Raw genomic sequence first — 15,188 nt, 5'->3', positions numbered from 1 at the left:
TCCTGTTCAATCTGCAGTAATCACAGATGCACGTTTCCCCAGAGGAAGGGAAATGGGAGCAGGCACATTCTAAGTCTTTGGGGTGTGACTTGCTAGCTATTTCTGTGCTGCCTCTTTTCTCCCTCCAGTTTTTTTCCTGCAAAGAATGTCTCTGAAATGGGAGCTGACTCTCAGTGATGAGCCTAACCCTGGTTCCTTGGGATCAACAATGCCATCCTGACCAACAGGGGGAAAGAAGTGGAACAAATCAGTGGCTGAGAGAGTTCAAACAGAGTTGAAAGGCTACTCTGGAGGTCACTCTTTTGCACACTTCAATTAAACATTGCTATGTACACATAATTTCCCAACCCCCAACCAAAACCATTCCTACCAATCCTAAGAAACACCAAGGGTTTATATAACCCTTATATAAGATTCTACAAAGGTTCCATGCACTGGAGTAACTTTCCAGAATCCCACGACTTCCAAATGGCTCCTCGGACCAAGAAAGTCCTGAAATGCAGAGGCGAGACTCTCCAAAACATCAACTAGTTCCATCCCCCCATCCTATATTATCAACAGACCCTTCTAACATGAAAAAGTTAGAATGAGCAATAGATAGCCCAATTACCCCTAAAGAGTGGGAGAAAGATCAAAGGTGATGGTGGAGCATTACAGAGAAGGTCGAATTTAACAAACAAGTACAATTGCTGAATCATTATAATGATATTTCTTTTAGTCTCCAGTATCATAGAGCAATTAGAAGTAAAAACCTAAAATTATGGAATTGAAACCCATACCAAACTCTGAAATCTGTTCTAAAACTAATCGTGGTGACGTGCTTTGAAATTTATTGCTTTTTTGTATATATGTTATTTTTCACAAAAAAGTCGACTGTGATGATAAATGCACAACTATATGATGATACTGTGAACTATAAGTGTATATAAATTATACACTTGGATGATTACATGATTGTGAATATATATCAATAAAAAAATAATAAAAAAAGATCAAAGGAGAAGGTGGATTTATAAGAGAAGATAGGATTTAATAAATGAGAATGACTTCTGAATCATTATATTGATATTTCTTTTAGTTTCCAGCGTCTTGGAGCAGCCAGAAGGAAAAATCTAAAGTGGAACTGCCGCCCATACCAAACTCTGAAATCTATTCTATAACTAATTGTTGTGATGGGCTTTGGGATGTATTGCTTTTTTGTACATATGTTATTCTTCACAATTAAAAAAAAAAAAAAAGAATGCCTTTGATTCTAATTGTGCAGACTGCGATTTCCAAAAGTAATCATGGCAATCTTTTTGGTCTTACATGCTCTTCTAGGAACTTGCCACTTCCCATGCAGAAGTGAAGTCCATTCTCTACCCCCTTGAACTTGGATGCCTCAATAAAAAAGGAATAGGTGGAAGTAATATTGCATGACTTTCAACACTGGGTCATAAAAGGCAATATGGATTCTGGCTGACTCTCTCTTTTGTGATGCTTGCTGTTGGAAGCCAACCACCACATTGGGAGGAAGCTCAGGCCATTTGGAGAGGCTGCTTGTCAGTGTTCTGCCCCACATTCCCAGCTGAGGTTCCAGTGATAGTTAGCATCAACTGACAGACATGTGAATGGGCAAGCCTTCAGCCAATGCCAGCTCCCAACCTTTGAATCTTCCAGCTGAAGTCCCAGATAGCATGGAACAAAGAGCAGAGACAAGCCATCCACACAATGCCTTGTCTAAACACAAGATAATTTTTGACAGCAGCCTAAACATATACTGTTTTCTGGTCCCCCCAGTATCATTTTCCTATACTCCTGCTTCTCTGAATCCATTTCTTAATTTTTCCTTCTTTATCCCTACGCCTTAAATGTATTATCAACAACTAAAAATATTATTTAGGCTCATTAGTTGAAACTCAGAACTAAAAATGCTTTAGATCTCTGGAAATTATTGTTAAATCTGTTAGGTAACAATCATATGAGTATACAGGATACATGATTATATATCCTTATGTTTAAGAGATACTTAACTATTTAGGCTGAAATGCCATGTTGTCTATGTTTATTTTTAAATAACTAGTAAACTGCAAATAGTAAAAATAATAATAGTAATAGATGAAGCAAATACGACAAGATATTAACTGTTAAATTAAAACGCTGCACTTTCATTATAATTATTTCTTCTGTATGTTTGAATTTTTTCATAATAGAAAGTTTTAAACTCTTTCAAATTTTTGAATAAAGCCTTATTCACTGTTTTAAAATGGAAATAAAATGAACAATACATGTAGGAAAGGCAGTTAAAAGAAAGGTTCCGCTCTTAGACTATATAAAAAAAAAAGTAAATAGCATATAAACTTCTACAACAGAAAATTCAAAACAGATGAAGACTGATACTGCAATCTATCTTATTTGCTACATCACATCATACTTTTGTTACAGAGAATAGAAAATGAACTTTTTCCTACATTATCTATTGACTGAAAGGCATTTTGTCATCACTTATAACTTCAAAATCTTTTTTTTCAATACTTGTACCTCTATCTTCTTCACCCTGGTAAGAGTGATTTGTTTTGGTTATTCTCATGCATATAGAAGACAGACTAAAATATTAATAAAATTCATTAAATGGCTTAAAAAGAGATCAGACACATTTCTGTGTCGAATGATTTATAAACATACCTGGTATCTAATATAGGGCTATATGAGCTATATAAAATGATCATAACTTAAATTTAAGGGATTCAAATTTTCTTAAATAGAAGGAAAAAGTATAAATTTCTAAAATTATACCAGTGATCATTTGTGTTAATAGCAGTAAAATCAGGGAATAACACTTTTTCATCATCCCCAAGACTCCCAAATACCACACAACAGTATAAAAGTAGAAAAATTAAAACCTCACCTGGCGTTGAGGGGGTCGCTGATGAGCCACCCCTAAGTAAGAACCCATGATAGTGGAAGTCTGAAGAGGCTCTGAAGGACACCAATATTCTAGAGCAAGCTCCAAATTAAAAGCATTTCTTTTATATAGCTCACCAATCTGCAAAGAGTAAGCAAAGACTCTGTGGGAAAATAACCATACCTTAAAAACCACTTTTAAATAAAAATGTACACTTCCATTAAATTCACTTGTTGATTTAAGTGAATTTAAATTTAAATTTAGATTTTAGTGAATTAGACCTGAAAGTTTCAAAAGTTAGGGAGGGAATAATGGAGGAAGAGAAAGATGACAATTTATCCAATGTAACGGCTTACCAAGAGCATTAAGTGTTCCAGATCCCTTCTAAGCGAAATGGGAGGTTCATTACCCATCTGCATACTCATGTGAATCATTCGAGCATCTTCATCTGCCCGATTCCTTAATTGCTTCACCTGTTAAATTTAACACATGTGGCTTAATATCTAAAATTACACATGGGTTAATAACAAAGAAATGAGCAACTCAGTCTTAAGGTGATTACAGAAAAAGAAAAATATTTAAATATCTATTCCACGTTAAGGATGTAAAGAAATATCCTAGGAATTTTATGGCAAAATTACCATCCATAATTTATATCTAAAAGTTCAATGAATTTTCCACTATAAAGTTGAGTATAACTGTAGTGTTTCTCAGTGGGGATACCACTGACATTTTGGGCAAGATATTTCTTCACTATGTAGAATTACCATGCAGATTGTAGGATATTAGTATGCCAGGAACTACAAATAACATGCATAACTCCACTACAGTCATTGTAAAAAGAAAATCTGGCCCAACTCATTTCTCAAACAATCTCTAGAGACACTACAGCACTGTCTGAAATTTAATGCTTTATAACAATTATGTGAAACAAATGCTAACAGAAAAAGGAAACAATTTCCTCTTTTTAAAAAATCATAGCTAAACAAATCCACAATTATAATTAGGTATTTCAACATTCAATATAAAAAGACAGAAAATTAATCAGCATATAGAAGATTCAAACAACACTATCAACAAACATGAACTAAATGGCAATTACTGAAAACTACACACAACAGCAGGAGAATATACATCACTTCCACATACATATAGAACATTTACCAGGACAGGCCAAATTCTGGGCTACAAAACAAGGATCAACAAATTTAACATAGTTGGATTCCTTTAAAGTATGTTCTCTGACCACAACAGAATTAAATTACAAGTCAGATACAAAGAGGTACCTGGAAAACTTACAAATATTTGGAAGCTGAATGACATATTTAAATAACCCATCTATCAAAGAAATCTTAAGGAAAATCAGAAAATAAGATACACTGAATAAACAAGAAAATACAGCATACCAAAATTTTGCAATGCAGCTAAAGCAACGATTACAGGGAAAGCTATAACATTATATTAGAAGAATATTGTTGTTCTAAACAAAAACCTAAGCCTCTAGCCTATGAAACTAAAAGGAGAAGCATTTATTTCACACTAAAACCCTAAGCATGAAATAACATAAAATATTACAGAAAATCAATAAAAGAAAAACTTTGATCACTACAAAAATCAATAAAATCAACAAACTTCTAGGCAGGCTAAGGAAGAAGCAAATGAAGAAGATACAAATCACCATTAGGAATGAATGAGAATATATCAGTATAGTCCCTACAGACATGGAAAGGATAAGGCAAGAATATTAGGAACAACTTTATGCCAATCAATTTGATAATCTGGCTGAAATGAACAAATTCACTGACATATACATTTTATCAAAGTTCATTTAAGAAGAAACAGATCAGCTAAATAATCCTACGTATATGAAAGAAATTGAATGTTTCTATGAAAAAAACCTTCCCCAAATAAATATGCAGTCCCAGAATGGCTTCACTGTTGAATTATACCATGCATTTTAGAAAGAAATAATACCAATCCGACTGAACCTGACTCAGAAAATAGAAGAGGAAGAAACACTTCCCAATTCGTTTTATGAAGCCAGCATTACCCTGATAACCGAAATATGGCAAAGATATTTAAAGAAAACTACAAAGCAACATCCCTCATGAACAATGACACAAAAATCTTTAACAAATTTCAGCAAATCAGGTCCAGCAAAATATAAAAAGGGTAATACCACATGACTGGGTGAGGTTAACTCAGGAATACAAAGTTAGCTAAATTCAAGTGAATTAATGTAATTCAACATATCAAAAGAATAGAGAAGTAGTAGAACCTGATGATAATCTTAAAAGGTGCAAAAAAAGCATGACAAAGGGCAGGCCACAGTGGCTTAGAAGGCAGAGTTCTTGCCTGCCATGCCAGAGACCCAGGTTCAATTTCCGGTGCCCGCCCACGTAAAAAAAAAAACATGACAAAATTCAGCATTCACTCATGATATAAATTTCCAGCTAACTAGGAATATCTCAACCTGACAAAGGGTATCTATAAAAAAAACCCTACAGTTAATATACTTAATGTGAAAAACTGAATGCTTATTCCTCCTAAGATTGAGAAAAAGGCAAAAATATCCCCTCTCACTAACCCCAGTCAACACTGTACTTGAGAGCACAGCCAGCCAGTGTAATAAACAGTAAAAAAATAAAAGGAACACTTACTGGAAAAGAAGAAATTAAACTGTCTTTTTTTCACAGATGAGAAGATCATCTACAAATACTCTACAAACAAGCTACTACAACCAAAAATATAGTGAGGGCACAGGATACAAGGTCAACAAACAAAAATCAATTTTATCTCTATATACTAGCCATAAACAATACACGATTTAAATTTTTAAACACTTTACAACATTTAAAAGCATAAAATACTTAGAAATAAACCTAACAAAATATAAGATATATATGCTGAAAATGACAATATATCAATGAGACAAATAAAAAAAAACAAACTCAATAGAAAATAGAGATATGTAATATTTATAGATCATAAGACTCAATATTAAGATGCCAATTTTCTCCATATTGATTTATAAAGTCAAGGCAATCCCCACTGAAATCCTGCCAGAAATTTTTTTTTACAGAAACTGACATACCGAAATAAATGGAAAAGTAAAGGAATTGGAATAGCCAAAACAATTTTCAAAAAAGAAAACGAAAGTTGAAGGACTCTACTAACCTTATTCCAAGACATACTATAAAGAAAGCTACTGCAGTCAGAACAGCATGGTATTGGAAAAATGATAGACACTTTGCTCAACAGAACAAAACAGAGTGCAGAAAGACATCCAAACATATATAGGGTCAATTAATTTTTGACAAAGAAGCCAAGCTAATTCAACAGAAAAAGGACAGCCTTTCAACAAATGATAGTGGAACAAGTGGACATCCATGTGCAAAACAGTAAACCTTGACCTACATCACAGATCATTTACAAAAATTAATTCAGAACAGTTCATAGACCTAAATATAAAGTCTAAAGTTTAAAAACTCTAGAAGGAAACACAGGAGAAAATCTTTATGATCTTGGGATTAGGCAAAGATATCTTTAATAAATCATAAAGAGCATGAACTATAGAAGAGAAAACTTGATGAATTAGACATCATATAAAAATTAAAACTTCTGCTCTTTAAAAGATACAGCTAAGCCTTCATCTTTCCAGATGAAGATTATCTTTCCATAATTAAAATCCAATTAGGATTACTAATATGAAAAACTTTAATCCTTAACCTTTCTAAGACTCCTTTTCCTCAGATGTAAAATGAAAGAGTTAGCAAGTTTCCTATTACAAAATTATGTGACATTAACCCGTCATGTTCTTTAAAGGTTGCTGAGGTGCCAACTATTCCAATCCTGAGTGAGTTATCCTTACCCTCAAGAAATCCATTGCAATTTACTGGCTAAACCTCTCATTTACTTACTGTTACTACCTATATATTTCAGTGTATGTCTTATCCCCAAATAGATTATAAATTCTTTGCTAGTAGGGAAAGAGTATTCTATTTATTTCTCGCCTTCAAAACACCTAGCATAGGGCAGGCAAAGGTGACTCAGTGGCAGGGTTCTTGCTTGCCATGTAGGAGACCCAGGTTTGCTTCCCGGTGCCCATGTTAAAAAAAAAAAAACAAAAACACCTAGTATAGTAGCTGGAATGCAGGAGAAACTCAGGAAATATTTTATTCATTAAACAACATATAAGAACTTCCTCTTTGTTGTCATTCTGGGTACTTTTTAAAATTGCTTTATATTTTTCAGGAGGTATGGTATCAGTATTCAACAATAATATTATAAGTACAGAATTATCAGAGTTTTTTCCCCCACAAAAAAGGATTTTATAGCTTTCGCCACTCATTTATTTCCCACCACCGTTTTGATGGTCTCCTTGGCTATAATAGCACATAGAGCACATACTCTGAAGGAACTGTCTGCAATGGTTCTAAGAACCCTTTTTTGAATCAAAGTTATAGACTTTGCATTACAGTTTCCTAAATTTATTGTTTTACATGTATCAATGCTCAAGCCCAATTACACAATACAATTCCATAAAAACGGACATTTCCCACTGTGCTAATTCCAAATCATGCATAAAAATATTAAATAAGGCCAACCTTAATACTGACCCATGGGGTAAACCTGTGGTTAATAATTTTTCACCCACAGAAATACTGATCTGTCCACTTTTTCCTTGCTCTAAACCATTCTCTATGTCACTATTTCTTCCTATTAGTTTTATATTATTTGACTTTCACAAGTCACAAACTGACTGGCAAATTGTAACACACTATTATTGCTAAATTTTGGTTTGTGCCTAGAGATTCCATTAATTTTAAACTTGAAACTGATCAGTTCAATAAGTTAATCAAGTCAGTTTAAAATTATTTTATAAACTTCTTCTTTGACTTTTCACTCACCCTACATTGTACTTACCTTCATTGGCATAAGTGCAAGGAAATCTGTAATGAGATTATGAATCCTACGAATATAAAATTCCTCCTGATAGAAGTTTTCTGAACCCACCACAGATTCAGTAAGGAACAGGAAAACATTGTCGGCAATTGCAAGCTCTGCCATTGCTTCATCGGCTTCCGTGAATTCAGCAAGAGCTAGAAAAACATTTTGAAAAACAATACGAGAAGAAAATCAGATTACAGCATCTCATATTACCCTGCTGACGACTCAAACTTCAGATCACTTCCCAACCCTCTAGCACGTGTTGTGCACAAAATGAGACTGTATATAATGGCAATTGGTTCTCAAATCCCACTGAAGAACTATAAAATTGCATTAGAAGAAAATGTGCTCTTCCTAACATCATGTTTATTATAAATTTATTTTAGAGATGTGTGATGTAACATTGATGTAGACAGGGAGTTACCATCTAAACATTAACATATTAAAATGATATAAGGCTTTAATCTTAAAGAAATAAACTGGGTCATTCAGAAAAAATTTTGACAACCAGCAAGTGAAAACCAAAAACCTGAATAATCAGGTTTTTAGTAATCAGTAGCTAAAACTGAAAAACTAAACCTTAACAATAAACTGGTCTACTTATAATTTTTCAACTTTTTATTTTTTAGGAAAATTTCACATCAATATCTAAAAATAGATTGGTATAATAATCTTCATATACCCATCACCAAGTTTCAATATTATTCATTTATGGCCAGTCTTGTTTCATCTATATCCCCATGCAGTTACCCTCTCCATCCATAAGCAAATTCCAGGCATATGATAATTTCATCATAAATATTTCAATATACAACTTAATACACTTAAAAAATAATAACAAATTATATACGTGCATATAATATCATTATCATATCTTTAAAAATAATCAACAGTAATTTCTTAATATCAAATATCCTAAAAGTGGTCAAATTTCCAATGGTCTCATAAACGTCAAGAAAGGATTTTGGGCCACGGTGGCTCAGCAGGCAGAATTCTCACCTGCCATGCCGAAGACCCGGGTTCATTTCCCGGTGCCTGCCCATGCAAAAGAAAAAAAGAAAGGATTTCATTTTGTTCTTGTTTTTTATTTTCTATAAGTTTCGTTTGCTTAAATCAGGATTCAAATAAGGTCTGCAAGCTGCACTTGGTTGATAAGTTTGTAGACTCCCCCTATACCTTTTTATTTTTCCCTTGCAATTTATTTGCTGAAGAAACATGATCTTTTATTCAGTATGGCTGTCCACAATGTGACTTGGTATTGCATCCATGTATAAGTTAACAAATTCTTCTGTCTCCTAGTTACACTGAAAATTGGTAGTTTGGGCTACAGAGGCTTCATCTCATTTACTTTCAAGAATGTGGTCAGAGGTGGTACTGTGTCCTTCAATAAAGGACACATTGGTAATTACTTCTTTTAAAATTTAAATATAAATGAGCTAGGTCATTTGGGGGTAATTCGGCTTTGGAACAGAATCGTTACATGAGTTATTCTGCTTGACTGTTACAGAGACCAAATATACAGCTTACTGGTTACTGAAAATACATTTTTATTATCTTGTAAGGTATCAGATATAAATTAAGCTAGACTAATATCAATTAGAGGAAAACAGATGTTTTGTTTTATTTTCTTAAATAAAGCCTGTATACCTATTCGTTCCATATAAACTCCTTAAGAATAAAATAGTTTCTTAATACTTGGTTATGATTAGCAATGACTAGTATTCGTAATTAACAGTAATTAAATATCATTAATAATGATTAACTCTGAATCTTCACTTGAATTAAGAAACACTGGAATTGAAATTGCAAAATGATCAATTCAAGAACTATTTTTAGAAGACTAATTCATAACAAAACAGCATTTATATCTGAGCTTTAATGTTTAAAACGTATATTAAATTTTGTAAAGATCAGTAAAATTTAAAATTTACGCCCTTTTTATAAAATTAGAATGCAATAAAAATGTTTGATACACTTTTCTGATATCTATAAAGAAATTAGGAACTACTTTTTCACAATTGTGATCACTGTTAAAACAACTGTGATCACTGTTAAAACTTCTTGGGATTTTTCAAGAAACCATTTCTGTAACATAAACTATTCATCTTTTCTAGCAATTTTTAAAATGCAAATTAACATGAAAAATGTTTATAGTTTTAAAATTTTAATTATAATACCACCAATTATTAAAAATTACAAAAAGGTATGAGTAACTAGAACAAAGAAATGAAGCCAAAGATCTGGGACTTGAAACCAGGTCTGTGACTCCAAGTCTGTTTTTATCTCATATATAAGAACTATAACGTTCTATTCTGGCTCTCAAGATTAGGGCAATGGTACAATAAATTATATTCTATGAATTTGGTTAACTATTACAGAACCATTTAAAAATTTAAAGGGTAATTTACTGCCAGAAAAGTACTGAAATAAGACTTATAAATGAATAAAGGGTGTAAGGGTATAATTGAGAAACAGAATATGCACATGAATATAGAAATCTAATCAACCATCTATTAGCCTTGACCAACTAACATACAAATTTGCTTTCTGCAGAAACCTTGGGAACAGCATGACATTAGTTAACAAAATGTTCTAAAATCATACAATTTATAAGATGATGGCACCTGTGAACACTGTGGGACTGGAAAACACTGACACAGATTGCAAACTTTAATGAAGTCTTTGCATATTTCTATAAAAATTTACAGAAGTGATTATCTTTTAACTTTAAGTTATAGCCAAAAGCACAGTTCTCATCCTATCAGGGTAAACCACTAAAGTATGATAATTACAAGGAAGTAAACAGAATAGGATATGCTGTATTCTTCTGCATGAGCATGAAAGAGATGAACAACTGCAAACAATAACACAAATAGTGGGTATTATTTTTGACTGCTAGATCAAAACTCCACATCTATTCTTGGATAAATCATATCTTTCTAATATTCTTTATTTTAAATTTTTTTAATTTGGCACATGTGAAAAGCTGATTTATCTGTAGCCAAGCCAAGGACATGTATGAAAACGAAACTGAAAACAGTGATTTTTAGTTTTAAAAAATTAGTTAATAAGACACTGCCATTTGATACTTTAAACTCTTAAAGAAAAAAAGCATCATCACTAACTCCAAGAAAAGGAAATAATATTTCATATACTTTCTTTTGGTAGTCAAGGCAAATAATTAATAGGTCTCTATTTCACCATGACATTACAAAGTTTCATTTAATATAACTCAATATCTTCCTATGCTCATTCTTCTATATGTCCAATATAACACCCTTTCCAAAATATCAATAAATGGTGAAACTGTAATTTTTCATAAAAAAATTTCCTACAATTAATTTACCTGTCACATCAGGTAGCTGGGATATTCCCCTCAATGCCAATGCCCAGGCAAGTCTCACAGTGGCTTGCAGGCCAGGTAGTTTCCAAAGCTGTGAGTCTTGAAGGCGAGAATGAATTGTTGCAATGTATTGTCTCTCTGTCAAGAGTGGAAGCTGATGAATCATATCTGAAAACAAAAAATAGACAACTGTACCAAAAACTGGAAAAACATATTCTCACTTTTCCTACACAGGATTAATATCTAATAATCAGAAAATCAGAGTATGCTTTAACCACAGAACAGTGACTAATTAATATTAATGTCAGACATAGCAAGAAGTACAACTGTGAGGACTGAACGCAAACTAAAAATGAAAGAGGAAATAGTCAATGATCTTAAACTTTAATTTCATTATTTTCATAATTTCTCGGTATACCATAAAAAATGTTAAAGAACCACTCATATTTTTTCTGCATATAAATTCTAAAATATTAATCAATACTATGCAAAGATAAAAATGACAGAATTTTATTAAATAAAATAACAGTCTGGCTGAGTATAAAATATCAAACAAAAACTGACCAAAATAAACGATGCAAAGTACAAACAAGCATCAACTAGCAATAACACAAATGAAAGAACCAAATAAAAGTTAAAGGATTGTCAATTTACAACTTAATTTGTACTACAGTGCTTCAAACAAATATAGGATTCTGAATAAATACTAAAATAATGAGAAACACCACTGACCATCTAATAATACATTTATTTTACTTAATAATTTTCTTTTATTTCCTTTTGATGACATCTTATGAATAACTGGTTCAGTGGTACCCTAACTTTAACCAAGAAGAACCCATTCTTTATTTAATTCCTTGTGCTTTAAAAGTTTCTACTATTGTGTTTATACTAATAATTTGCTTCTTCCCTTTCATAGTCAATACAAAATGACCAACAAAAACTTACAATCAAATAAGCTGATCAATATAAGTACCCACTATACAATTTCAACCTAACACACAAAAAATTACATCTCAGCCTATGGAATTTTATAAGAATTTCATTTGGCTTTTGAAAATTCTTACTTACAACCTTCCATTCACCCCTCCAAGAATTCTAGGGTGTGATGACCCCATGGTCTTGCATACCACTACTTATTTGCTGCTTCATTCATTCAACACAGTAAATCTAACCAATGCTTTAACTCTCCTTTTAAGAGCAGAGGTACCTCTCTGCTTGTGTGAGACATAACTTACTGTGTGACAACCTGCTTGGAGGAAATGGGTAGTTATGACATAAAGAAATCTTTTCACATGGCTAAAGATAGCCACCAAAGAGTTGAAAATGTATAACTCTCTAGATGATATAATCAAAAGTGGGGAACAGATAATGGTTGGAATACTTATAAATACTTATGGCAATAAACTGGCATTAATTTTTTGTTGTAGGAATCATTTTTGAGACCTCAATTCTAAATAGTAACTGTTTATATGGTTACCAAGTAAAATGTTAATTACTTCACAGAAAATATAAGTCAAAGATGATATATCATTGAAATTATAATTATCCTCCCCTAGAATCTTTTTGAAAGGTTTGAAAATGTATACAAATAATAAAGAAACAAGCAATTACATAAACTAGGCATGTATCCTTTGACACTTTCCCAATCCAAAAGCAAAAAGGACAATAGAAACATCAAATAAGGTTGCAATTTTTTTCAAAATGTAATATATCTAAATATTCAAATATTATGACTTGCACATACAGAAATAAAATGCACAATTTATTTTAGTAGTTAAGATCGTGCCGGGTGCACAGGTGGTTCAGCAGTTAGAATGCCCGCCTTTCATGCAGGAGACCCAGCTTTGATTCCTGGACCATGCACCCACCCCTCAAAAAAATCTTGCCATTAAGTGTTATCTCCATAATTTTAAATCTGATTTTAAAAAATTAATGCATTAATAGGCATAAAATCCAATACCATCTCGTTCCTCTGTGCTTTGTTCTATAAAACTGATATCAAAGCAGTACAAAAGGGCCATAAGAAGAGCCAGATTCACTGCATCCAACGAGCCATTAGCCTCAACTGTCATCCTTTCCAAATGTCCAATAAGGAGAAGAGTGTCATCTTTGCCTAAAGGTGACTGGCAAGCCCATGCAAAAAGGCTTTCTGCCAGAGACTGCCTGCATTCCTTGATGAGATCAGAAACCTAGAAATAAAAATATATGATTATCAATATAAATTATAAGTGAGCTTGGTCTTATTACAAAATATAAACTATCTCTTACAAAGGTTAACCAAACAATTCAAATGTGATCTTAAAATTTTGCCTCCGGAATTACAAACAAACCCTATTGTTTATTTCTCATTCTTAAATTTCTTGAAGAGTTCAATCCAGAAAAAAAGAGCAAGAATGGCCTGTAAGTGGCTGAGAACAACTGCAAGTCAATTTCAGGGGCACTCTTGCCTACACACTACGATATTTAAACTATAACATGCATTATTAATTTTCCTATGCCGGTACTATGAAAACTGTCTAATTGCCATGACTTTTTGTCCCTCAGCATTGACAGACAACCCATGAATTGATCTCATTGAATCCTTGCCTCTTTGCGATGTTTTTCACGGCCCAAACCTCTCTCTCTCTGCAGTTTCTCAAATTCAGTGTTCACATCAATCTGTGACACCAGAGTAAGGATTTTATAAGTCAACCCCTGCTCCATCAGCTCATCTGTAAAGCGCGTTGTCATGGAAACCAGCTCTGGGCTGTAATGAAAAGAAATCAAACAAACAAAGCTATAATGAACAATAACACTTACATTTCCTCATCATAAAAGATATAGCAAAAGCAATTTTGAAAATAATGCTGCATTACTGAAAGCAACCAGGATGAGTTATAACCTTGCTCCTTTCATCTTTTCTAGACCACTGGGTTTCAATAAATGTCTATGGATATTTGCAAACAACATAAAATAGGTTTAAACTGTCATGTGCTTCTTGGCAGAATAAGGGAATATTTATTACTCAGCTTATGTTATCAGCTTTCATGTTATATTTTACTTAAATTACACATTCTAAGGGAAAATCTTTTGCTGAAGATTATAATTTTTCAAGGAATTTCTAATTAACTCTTGAAATCCCAAGAAGCAAACAGACCTGAGTTCTAGAGTCCATGTCTTTCCTCGTCGAGACTGTATCAAGGCTTTCAGGGAATTTGCAATGCACCGCTTTCCATCCCAGTATAAAAGAACAGCTACTAATCCTCTGGTGAGGCCAGGAAAATGTGGCTGTTGGTGCTCTCCTAGAGAAGAAGAAATTTAGTAAGAAGCACATATATATTAAGGATGAGACAAAAGTCACTATACCAATGTTCATTTCAAAGAATCACAAAATCTCAGGATTCTAAGGTACCATAAGGGTCCTCTACTTCAAACATCTATCCACTGTTTTTTTCTTTTCACAACATACTCAAGAAGTCATCCAACTTATGGTGGAATACCAGCAGAGACATGCAATTCACCATTTTCCCAATTTCCAATTGCACCTTCATCCATGGTCTGTCATCAAATAAATCTAATTTTATTTAATGCATATTTTACTCTTTCACATGAAATCTTCCAAATATTGGGAAGTTACTTTACTGAAAATTAAATCACCTTTTCTTATGTTTCAAGTTCACTCGCCGTTTTAATTGCTCTCCTTTGAATTGGTTCTACTGTCTTCTTTAATGTAACTTGCCTATATATTTTTTCTCATTGCCTATAATTTTCTTATGCCTTCACCCCAATTACTCCTCCATTCCATTCCTTTCTACTCCCAAATTCCTCACACTGCCTTAACATCTGTTTCTCAGTACAATTTCCTCCACCTAGATGCCCTACTTCCTCCTGAATGTACACCTGTTCTACCTGATAAATGGCTACTCATTTTCAAAACTAGCTTAAGCCTCATAATTTTTGAGACAACTTCTCTGTACACCCCAAGATAAATTAATTTCCTTCCCTCTGAACTATCACTTAATCTTGCAG

The 15,188-nt window shown here is 33.0% G+C and overlaps 1 protein-coding gene across 2 annotated transcripts in view; it reads right to left on the bottom strand.

Moving 5' to 3' along the window:
* Window positions 1-15,188, bottom strand: part of NUP205 (nucleoporin 205) — a 153,216-nt gene that overhangs the window by 99,438 nt on the left and 38,590 nt on the right. For both annotated transcript variants that reach the window (XM_077142076.1, XM_077142164.1), the window contains 7 exons: window positions 14,317-14,461; window positions 13,767-13,926; window positions 13,141-13,369; window positions 11,181-11,345; window positions 7,811-7,986; window positions 3,241-3,357; window positions 2,888-3,025 (listed from right to left, as the gene is read on the bottom strand). In XM_077142076.1, the coding sequence (XP_076998191.1) occupies window positions 2,888-3,025; window positions 3,241-3,357; window positions 7,811-7,986; window positions 11,181-11,345; window positions 13,141-13,369; window positions 13,767-13,926; window positions 14,317-14,461 (1,130 nt within the window). The remainder of the gene's footprint in view (window positions 1-2,887; window positions 3,026-3,240; window positions 3,358-7,810; window positions 7,987-11,180; window positions 11,346-13,140; window positions 13,370-13,766; window positions 13,927-14,316; window positions 14,462-15,188) is intronic.

The sequence above is a fragment of the Tamandua tetradactyla genome, chromosome 1 (assembly GCF_023851605.1).
Source record: "Tamandua tetradactyla isolate mTamTet1 chromosome 1, mTamTet1.pri, whole genome shotgun sequence".
NCBI lineage: Eukaryota > Metazoa > Chordata > Mammalia > Pilosa > Myrmecophagidae > Tamandua > Tamandua tetradactyla.
This window is presented reverse-complemented; position numbering and strand designations above follow the sequence as displayed.